Genomic DNA, 11280 nt, shown 5'->3' with positions numbered 1-11280 from the left:
TAGGCTTTTATAGGCCTATGACATCACATTTTTGTCAAATGTTTCCCACGGTCCTGATTGGGCCGTGAAAAACATGTGATTTGGCCGAGCCAAAAAAAATGATGACGTCATTTAAAGGTAATGAAAGCACAGCCAATCAGAATGGCTTTGCTTCAATTGCCTTTAAGATGATGTCATTAAAAGAAACATGGCCGGTCTCACACGGTACGGTAGCCAGTCAGAGCGTGGGAACTCCATCCCATCTCTGATTGGCTCTAGTAGACCATGTGACAGAGGCTTGGGGAGAACGGATGTGATGTCTTTGAAAGCCTGTCATATGGTACTAGAGCCAATCGGAGTTGGATGTATTTCCAACGAGCGGCCATTCTTTCTGCCCGGACATCTGTTGGAGGGTAAGTACTCGCCATGCTGCGGCCCTCTGCTCCTTCCCTGCGATCCCCTGGTCCCCACATGGCTCCCTACTCCCCACCGCGGCAGCCTCTCCTGTCCCTGCTCCTGTCCCCCTTCCCTCCTCCTGTCCCCTGCTCCTGTCCCCTTCCCCTCCTCCTGCTCCTGTCCCCCTTCCCCTGCTCCTGTCCCCTTCCCCTCGATCCACCCGATCGCTGCCTGGGGTGGGAGGTCCCCACTGCTGCAGTCCGGTTGGCGTGCGGGGGGGGGCCTCGGCCCTCACCTCTCACCACGTGCCTCCCATGCGTCAGCTAGCTTCATGATGGCCGCCGCATGAGGGGGGGGGGATGTCGGCCTGCCCCTCCCCCTCCACGAGCTTCATGCTGCTGCAGGCTGTGGGGAAGAAGCAGCCTGCAAAGCAGCTTGGCCGCGCACTGTGACGACATGCTGGCGAGGGGAGCAGGGCAGTGGCGGCCACGGCGGGGCTGACTGTCCCCTGGGCCACCCGCTGGGGGATACCTCGCCACGTGCCTCCACCCACCCTGCTGATTGGGGGGGGTGTCGGCCTGCCCCCCCCCACGAGTGGGAGATGGACGCGGGTGGGGGACGAGCGTGGTGCTGGTCACGGCCTTTCCTCCCGTGTGTGTGTGTGTGTGTGTGTGTGTGTGTGTGTGTGTGTGTGTGTGTGTGTATGTGTGTGTGTGTGTGTATGTGTGTGTGTGGGAGAATGTGTGTGTGTGTGTGACACCAGAGGTACCCCCCCCAATCAGGTAACCCCCCCAATCAGTAACCTCTCCCCCCCAATCAGTAACCTCTCCCCCCCAATCAGTAACCTCTCCCCCCAATCAGTAACCTCTCCCCCCAATCAGTAACCTCTCCCCCCAATCAGTAACCTCTCCCCCCCAATCAGTAACCTCTCCCCTCCAATCAGTCACCCCAGTCAGTCAGTCACCCCCCCAGTCAGTCAGTCACCCCCCGCCAGTCAGTCAGTCACCCCCCCCAGTCAATCAGTCACCCCCCCAGTCAATCAGTCACCCCCCCAGTCAGTCACCCCCCCCAGTCAGTCACCCCCTAAGTCAGTCACCCCCACCAGTCAGTCACCTCCCCCCCAGTCAGTCACCCCCCCCCCCAGTCAGTCACCCTCCCCCAGTCAGTCACCCCCCCCAGTCAGTCACCCCCCCAGTCAGTCACCCCCCCCAGTCAGTCACCAGTCAGGCACCCCCCCCCAGTAAGTCACCCCCCAGTCAGTCACCTCCACCCAGTCAGTCACCCCCCCAGTCAGTCACCCCCCAGTCACTCACACCCCCCCCCAGTCAGGCACCCCCCCAGTCACTCACCCACCCCCCCCCAGTCAGTCACCCCCCCCCAGTCAGTCACCCCCCCAGTCAGTCACCCCCACCCAGTCAGTCAGCCCCCCAGTCAGTCACCCCCCCAGTCAGTCACTCCCCCCCAGTCAGTCACTCCCCCCCAGTCAGTCACCCCCCCCCCCACTCAGTCACCCCCCCCCAGTCAGTCACCCCCCCAGTCAGTCACCCCCCCCCCCAGTCAGTCACCCCCCCCCCCAGTCAGTCACCCCCCCCCCCAGTCAGTCACCCCTCCCAGTCAGTCACCCCCAGTCAGTCACCCCCCCCCCAGTCAGTCACCCCCCTGGTCAGTCACCCCCCCAGTCAGTCACTCCCCCCAATCAGTCACCCCCCAGTCAGTCACCCCCCAGTCAGTCACTCCCCCCCAGTCAGTCACTCCCCCCAAGTCATTCACCCCCCAAGTCATTCACCCCCCCAGTGAGTCACCCCCCCAGTCAGTCACCCCCCCCAGTCAGTCACCCCCCCTATGTGTATCACCCACCGTTTCTCCCCTCTGTGTCTCCCCCCACTCTCTCTCTCCCCACACTCTCTCTCTCTCCCCCACACTCTCTCTCCCCCCACACTCTCTCTCTCCCCCACACTCTCTCTCTCCCCACACTCTCTCTCTCTACCCCACACTCTCTCTCTCCCCCACACTCTCTCTCTCTCTCTCCCCCACACTCTCTCTCTCTCCCCCACACACTCTCTCTCTCTCTCTCCCCACACACTCTCTCTCTTTCCCCACACTCTCTCTCTCTCCCCCCACACTCTCTCTCTCTCCCCCCCCCCACACCCTCTCTCTCTCTCCCCCACACTCTCTCTCTCTCTCTCTCCCCCACACTCTCTCTCCCCACACTCTCTCTCCCCCACACTCTCTCTCTCCCCACACTCTCTCTCTCCCCCACACTCTCTCTCCCCCACACTCTCTCTCTCTCCCCACACTCTCTCTCTTGCTCTCTCCCACACTCTCTCTCTCTCTCTCTCTCTCTCTCTCTCTCTCTCTCCCTCTCTCCCCCACACTCTCTCTCTCTCCCCCACACTCTGGATCTCTTATTTACCCTATATATCTTACTTGCCCTATACTTCACCGAAATAGCCTATACTGCTTTCTTCCAGATCTGACTCAAGCTTCACACGGAAGACATCGGAACCCCCCAAACCCAGAAGAGAGGTAGGGAACACATCCCCTCCAATGTATAACATTGTGGGAATGAGGGTACCTGGACATTTCTATAGGACAGGCACCATACAATTTCACTTTGATGGAGTGCCAGCTGCCCCTCTGTTTTATTGTGTGTGTGTGTGTACAGTAATATATATATATATATATATATACATGTGGTAACCAGGGGGATCCTGATGACAAAAGACAGCACACCGCAATAATAATCCAAAAAGTGTGTATTATGAACACAAAGGCGGCCCTGTGTTCACAATACACACTTTTTGGATTATTACTGCGGTGTGCTGTCTTTTGTCATCAGGATCCCCCTGGTTACCACATGTCTATATGTTTCATATGGGACAAGCATCTGCCTTCTAACAAACGTGAGTGCAAACCTCCATACCAATGACTATATATATATATATATATATAATATATATAATGCTACAGATGTTTGCAACAACCGGAATGCCTTTTCAAGGAGAAGAGTACGGAGTGGACAGATTGAGAGACATCAAGGAGAGCGAGGAGAGAGCAAGGATGGGACGCGAGCAAGGAGGGGAGAGGAGACAGAGAGAGAGAGAGACCGTAAGGAGAGGAGGAGACAGAGGGATGATGAGGAGGATGGAATGGAGAGCAGTGTTCACATGGGCAGGACGGAATGCAAAGAGAGGGAGGAGAGATATCAAGGTGATTAAGGGGGAGTAAACAGAGACAGCAAGGAGAGGAAGAGAGATGAGATGAGTAGGAGAGAAGGGAGTGTAGTATGCACAGAGTGGAGCAGGCACTGTAAGGCAGGGAGTGCAAAGAGGAGCAGGGCATGATGGAGGAGTGAGTAAAGTGGGAAAGGGGACAAGAGACAGCAAGGCATTTCAGCGAGGGGTGAAAACAAAGATAATGTTTAATTAACAACCTTTAAGATCGGCATATGTTACAATGGGAACAGCTAGTATACATATATATTTGTATTATTAGGTGTTCTCTGCAATCACAGTATAAAATCGGATGCTACCATTAACTATGTACTGTATCTATAAATCACTGGCAATGGAATGTTTGATATGGTTACAATACACCCTATTCTGAAGCCAGGGTCACATGTGATGTGTGAATAGCCACAGATAGCTTTAACTCAGCCCTCTTTTCTTCACTTTATTAGGAAAGCAGCAGTAAATACATGCACTTGTGGATGTAATGTAGTTGTGAGTTTGTAGTTAAGGACAGGTAAAAATAGATGGCCTTGCCATAGGAGTGTAACATGAAGGTACTCACTCAGCCAGAGTCAGGAATGAAAAGGAAGTGTGGGGGATCTGGGTAACAGGAATAGTCTTGGAACAGACTATCTGTAAGCAAAACAGGGGGGAGGGCAGAATAGCCCATTCTCAGCAAGGAGAGTAGGAGGTTGCAGGCAACAATACTGACTAGGGCTGTGTAAACAACATGTAACAATAATGTTGCCTTTTCACATGCAGCTAGCTGCTGGACAAGGAAAATAACAGGCAGCTAAACTAGGGAGACATGAATCCTATGAACTGCAAAGGGAGGCAGAGAAATATGGAATCCTGTTCCAGGACACACCCTGTGTTTGTTATTTATTATTATTTATTTATTATGTATAAAATATTTTACCAGGAAGTAATACATTGAGAGTTACCTCTCGTTTTCAAGTATGTCCTGGGCACAGAGATAAGACAAATAATACATGTTTACAAATACAGTTACATAATGAGCAGGGTATACATTATATACAAGACATTGCATGCACAGTTAAAGATAATTTATATTATGGGCGAATGAAACAGTTACAGACCAGATTAAATGTGTGACAGCCTTAGATTTGAAAGAACTTAGACTGGTGGTGGATGTAAGAGTCTCTGGTAGGTTGTTCCAGTTTTGGGTGCACGGTAAGAGAAGGAGGAGCGGCTGGATACTTTGTTGAGCCTAGGGACCATGAACAGTCTTTTGGAGTCTGATCTCAGGTGATAGGTGCTGCATGTGGTAGGGGTGAGGAGCTTGTTCGGGTAGCTGGGTAGCTTGCCCATAAAGAATTTGAAGGCAAGACAGGAAAGGTGAACTTTGCGCCTAGACTCTAGTGATGACCAATCTAGTTCTTTGAGCATTTCACAGTGATGTGTGTTATAGTTGCATTGGAGAACAAAACGACAAATTGAATTGCAGAGGGTGTCAAGTTTGCATGAGTGTTTATATTATTCCCATTTATTTTAGGATTAATCAAATAAAGTTTATATTTTAAGCATTTTTGCATCATCATTGACTCTTTCCTATCACTTATTAATGTGCAACATTAGGGGTACTCTTTCCTCTTTCCCACATTTTAGTAAGAAATAATGCTAACTGATGTCATCAAGATGATAGATAAATAGTTAAATGCTAGGACTTTAAATAATTATTTAGATCGCAAATGTTTAATACCACATACAGTAATTGACCAAATGTTTGACCATTTTGTGATTAAAATTACCTTTGGGTCTCCCCAGTGGGGGATGATCTCTGCGCACCTGAGGCAGTTGCATAAATCCAGTGAGTGCACCTAATTCTTTCTTCTGTTTACAACTATGCCAGTGGTGTTCAAGTTGTATTTGTCTCCTTTATCCCAGTTGTTAGTATACCAAGGTATACAAGCAATCATTATTTCTAATCCTTAGAATATATCTCTATTGTGGCAAAGTGAGTTCTTTTATTTCTATTATTTCTTTTATTTCTACATTTTAGCAACCATTGTGTGTATACCAGAATTCTGTTGTATGTTTCTCTGAATCTCACTGACTCACCGTCTCCTTGCAAAAAGTCTTCTAAGAACTGCTGGAAGTTTTCAGGATTCTTGTAGAGGGAGAGTATCTTGGCAAAATAAAACAGAGACACAAGGACATCCTTTGGGTTCCTCATTGTGTAAATTATCTGAATGATTATCAGAAAAGATCAATGGTGAAAGCAGATTCTTATTTTTACAGGTATCCAGGCATTTAAAACACTGGAGATTCCACCAACCTCCTCCCCCTTTGTCGGTGGCCTTGCGAGCCCCCCCCCCCCCCTTTTTTTCACACTTCCTCGCTCTCGCCCCCCCTCCATTCCCCCCTCTCCACATGTATTTCCCTACCTCTGTCTCTTACTCTTCTCCCCTCCACACTCATTCTCCTTCCCTCTTTTCCTCACTTACTTTCCCCCTTACTCACTATTCCTTTCCCCCACCTCCCCCTCAAACTTTCTACCCCTCACTCTCACCTCTCCACCTTACTTTCCCTCCCTCACTTTCACCTCCCCCTCTCTCTATTTCTGACCCCTACCTTCCCCTCTCTCCTTTTCCTCCCCTGCCCTCTCTCTCTCTTGCGCGCGCACACACACACACACACACACACACACACACACACACACACACACACACACACACACAATACCTCTCCACAATACATCCCCACAATACACACAATATCCCACAATAGAATACCCCCCCTCGCAATATTACTACCCCCTTCAATACACATGTGGATCATTCTAGTTTGGGCAATGTAGTTTGGCCAACAGATCTAAATATTATGTCTAGTGCAGCCCAGGAAATGGTAATCAAACATCTGCCAAGAATATGAGAAAAGAAGCAGGCAGAAAATGGTCTTTTACAATGGAATGGAATATACCACTATTTCTTAAATAGCACCTTGGTGACTGCTGCCTTGAAAAGGATATGCTAAATATGCACATTTCAATAATGTATGAAACACATTTGCGTCAACTTTCCCCCACAATCTCCTCGTTTATGTGTATCTGCTCATATGTAGTGGAGTTATAGGAGGGGTTACATGGTGCATATATCCAGCTACTGAATCTAGAGGTTCACTTACATTTTTACACATAGATATTGAATGTCGAATCATAAATAAATGATGAAAAAGTATCATGTTTTGTGGTTAATTTTTTGATCAGGTTATCTTTATTTATTATTAGGACTTGGATTAAGATCTAATAACATTTTAGAAGGCATACAATAAGCGCTAGCACTAAACAATACTCTGTCTGTAAAATTCCAGTTGTGATAAACAATAATGTGTAAATAATAAATATATATGTCCGAAGAAATATCTTTGATAGAAATAGTGTCTTGCAGCCTAAAAAACAGGGTTCCCTCGGAAACACAATTTAGAACATAATTGGTGTAGGTTTTCCTTGGGCGCAGGATGATGTCCCAGAAGATATGTGGAAAGAAGAAAAACAAAGGACATATTGTGTAACATGCTCACGAAAAGACACAACTTGCTTATACTCCTATAGAGTTTAAACTCACACTTTGGTCATCTTGAGTTTTATGCATGAGCTGCTTGTCACGTATGGCACACATGTGACCACGTAACCTGCATGCAGGACAAGGGTTAATACACAGCTCACAAGCTGTCCCACTTTTCACCTTCGCAAAGGTCCCTCAAATGAACAATAACTCCCCTGAATCTGTCCCCATATACTGTACCACCTGTCACGAACAGCACACAAGTGAGCACATGACTTAGATATACAACCAGGGTTAATACACGGCTACTCTAGCCACCCCACCTTTCTCCTCCACAAGTTACCTTTGATTAGTTAATATTTATCCCTTACTCAATTGCAATCATATGTATACGCTCCCACCACCCAAGACATATGAAAATAAAAGATGTAAAATTAATATCTGCCAGGGTCTCAGGTGCCTGTTTATTATTAAAAAAACTATGCACTTAACAGAGAAAAATATGTTGTAGCAAAATGTGTCTGAAAATGTACATGCTCCCTCCAGAGCATGCAACAGTTCATTTAGAGCCCCAAAGCATCACTTATTAAATGTTTTAATATATATAAAAAATACAGTGCTTAGATTACAGAAAAAATATTACAAGAACATACAATTACAGTAAATGCAGGACAGTTTCTTAAAATAATAGGATAAAACATAAAACATAAATCCCTATACCTTATGAGATATCATTGGATGATATGACACTGGGTTTTTTTGTTTGCCTTCCTCTGGATCAATAAGTAAGTATAGATATAGGATAAAGTATCTGTTGTCTAAATTTAGCAGAGGTTGATCTTGATGGACATGTCTTTTTTCAACCTCATTTACCATGTAACTATTACGTTACCATACAGTATGTCAGGATTTTCTCCCAGAGAGGTCACTGGTGAAGTAAATATGAGAAATCATGTGTTTGGTGCAAAAAACAAATCTACTGAAATCTGATTTTCATGATACCTTGCTAAGTCTTATGTACTGTTTTTCCCCAGTTGAAACAACATATGCCCACCCCTGTCGTAAATCAGCAGCGGGATTGACGGTTTTACAACAAAGAAAAAACTTCTACCAAACGACATTTAAGTTTTGCCTCAGTATATAAACTAATACCTTCCCTTTTCTAATACCTAGACACATGAGTTGCATCAATATATTGAGGCAGTCATTACGGACGCAACGAGACTAATCACGAACGTCTTGATACTAACTTTGAGTGACAAATGGATATCTGTCATGGGCACCTCTTACCCATGTCATGTGTCCTCTCATTTCATGCCACTCTTTGTCACGGCTACACACGTAACTCTTAGTTTGTACAGTAGATTATGTCACATGACATTCTCATTTTTAATAAAGTCCTTCAACAAAAGCATAACCTGTGTGTCACCTCTTTCTGGAATGCACCATTCAATGCACCATGCAATTATTCTCGAACGTTTAATTTTCTTTGATGCTAACACAGTGATCTCTAGCGTTTATGACCTTCTAAACAACAGGTGTGTCACTTTTAGTGGGCTATCCATGATAGACCCCCCAATTATGTCCTCTGAAGATCAGCATAGACCCAGAAAAAGTCTTGACCTATCATAAACCCAATATATTGTATTTTTTAAACACAACCTGCTGCTGCATTAACCCCTGAAGCACCAGATTGATTAAAATACATATCTCATGATATTATCATGACAGTCATAAACGCTAACCAGAAATGACTCTGTCAGCCTCAAAGAAAATTAAATGTTGGTGAATAATTATTGGTGCATTCCAGAGAGAGGTGACAATGCAGAATGGTGTGTTGGCTCAGCCAGGTCCTCTGTAATATCAGGATCTGCATCTTGGTAAAGGATACAAAAGAGAAAAAAATGCATATTGCGCAGTCTGTTTGTTCTCTAGTGAGATGTGAATGTAAATAAAGATGGGTACAGACATTTTGTGTGTCTTTGGTAATAACATGAAAAGAAAAAATAGTCCTGGCGTAAATATCATGGAGAATACCAGTCCTTCCAAAGAAATGGGGAGAGTAGAAGAATGGAGTGTAGGACAGTCCTGTTTCCACTGTTCTCTTCTTTATGTGGAGTATTCTCTTATTCCTATCCTTTTGCCTCAATGCTCTGCAAGGAAAAAGCACAAAAACAAAAAACCATTGCGCAATATCTTCAGGATAACAAATACACCTTTCCCCAGCAACTAGCTACTTACAGCAAGGATGTAGAAAATAGACACTGATTGGTATCTTTAGTGTTGATTCCAGGCACAGCATACACTGGATCACTTCGCTCACCATCTTGTCTTCAGATATCTAGTATGATACTCACGTGTGCCCAGAGGATATAGAAGACAAATATGGTGCAAATACCGCTACAAGAAATTTTATTTAAAAATATATAACACAAGACACCACAAGGTATCACACACATTTAAATGTGATGGAAAAAACATCTACAACGTGCCGTCCGCTTCTTGTAAGTATTAAGCTGATGCACTGGTAGCTGGGGTAGGGATCCCTTCCTCCCTCCTTCTCGTGGCCGCGACTCTAATGAGATCCCCCCTCTGATGTAAACACTGCCAGGCTGCTGCTCTCTTCCTACATGCACGGAATGACATCAACGATAAGCTCCACCCTACGCCTTTCGTAACTATCGTGTTACTATCGCATTCTATAGTAGAACGCTTCGTGGCATATATAGTACATTGATAGATCTTGGATTGCCTGCACATAGATAATTATCACATTAGTATAGTACAGATGTAACAGGGAGAGACCACGGTGGTCTCTCCCTGTTACATCTGTACTATACTAATGTGATAATTCTATATAGAATTCTATACGCATACAAGTTGTCTAATATAGATCGTGGGACAATCTATCAGTGTGGCAGGTTGCAGTGTACATTGATGTTCCCCATTGTATATGCTGTTCCACAGTAATAATACCATTGAGAGACACACTGGCAATGCATTATCAAGAGTACTACTCCATTCATTAGACGCTATATACCCTTGATGGGTATATGTATGTATTACGTATATATTTAACAGCTGATTACACCATTGAGGATTACCATCCTCCAACATGCCGCATCTGCCCGCGGTTTTAAAAATTGCGTTGAAACGGCCGCACGAGGCTAAAGGCGGCCGCCACTGTAATAGAGGACCTGGCTGAGTCAACACACCAGTCTGCATTTAACAGCAGCTCATGCATAAAACTCAAGATGACCAAAGTGTGAGTTTTAAACTCTATAGGAGTATCAGCAAGTCATGTCTTTTCTTGAACATATTATACTATATGTTCTTTGTTTTTCTTGTTTCCAAATATCTTCTGGAACATCATACTGTGCCTAATAAAATGTTAGGTTTGAAATATGTTAAAATACTAAAGGGTTCACAAACTTTTTTTCTCCACTGTATTGTGTGGTAGTTAAGAAAAAGGCCAATGCAACTTAATTCAATAAACTGTTATCAAAACTCTTTCTCAAACATACAAATGACAATACAGCTTTTATTGTTGTCACAATCACTTTCACCTCCCAACACTTTACCTACCTTAGCTTTGGAGGTGAAGAAAGACAGCAAAAATGTGGAATGGTAGGTGAGAAGTAAGGACCCTTGGAGAAAGAACATCCTTGATTTGGGATTGTCCATCTCTTGTTTCATACCATGGAGACCTCAGCCAGATTGGTACACTGTTGCACCAAGTAGGGTCTCCTTGATGCTTAATTAGACTCAAAATCTCTAACATCCAATTAGTACCTGCAAGAGAGGGGGAATGATATATATCAGAAAGATATGTTCATTCCTTTCTAACCTTCTTCATCTACTTCTGATATGTAACCCTTTTATCCCCCCACCCCTAAGTGAGATGGGGGGGTACTCTCCTTCTCTGGTTACTTCAGGTGTAATGGTGCTGCAACCTGCTGGTAACAGGAGGGCTGAGGGCTCCACGGTGGTGTGGGGAGAGCCAGGACAGTGACAGGATGGGGACAGATTAGCTTTGTTTCTCCAGATGGTGCAGTGCCTCCAGCCTGTAAGGATCCTCTGGGGTCTTCAGAGGATGGACCCTCACTGACACTCCTCATACAGAGACAGGAAGCAACACAGCAATGTCT

The 11280-nt window shown here is 45.5% G+C and overlaps 1 protein-coding gene across 1 annotated transcript in view; it reads right to left on the bottom strand.

Annotated features, from left to right (window-relative positions):
• LOC142497488 (sulfotransferase 2B1-like) overlaps positions 1–11280 on the bottom strand; it is a 52529-nt gene that overhangs the window by 26516 nt on the left and 14733 nt on the right. The window contains 3 exon segments of the mRNA XM_075605337.1: positions 5688–5814; positions 10718–10742; positions 10744–10924. Of these exon segments, the coding sequence (XP_075461452.1) occupies positions 5688–5814; positions 10718–10742; positions 10744–10924 (333 nt within the window).

This window comes from Ascaphus truei, chromosome 6 (genome assembly GCF_040206685.1).
Source record: "Ascaphus truei isolate aAscTru1 chromosome 6, aAscTru1.hap1, whole genome shotgun sequence".
Classification (NCBI taxonomy): Eukaryota; Metazoa; Chordata; class Amphibia; order Anura; family Ascaphidae; genus Ascaphus; species Ascaphus truei.
The sequence above is the reverse complement of the archived record's forward strand: the minus strand, read 5'-3'. Positions and strand labels throughout refer to the sequence as shown.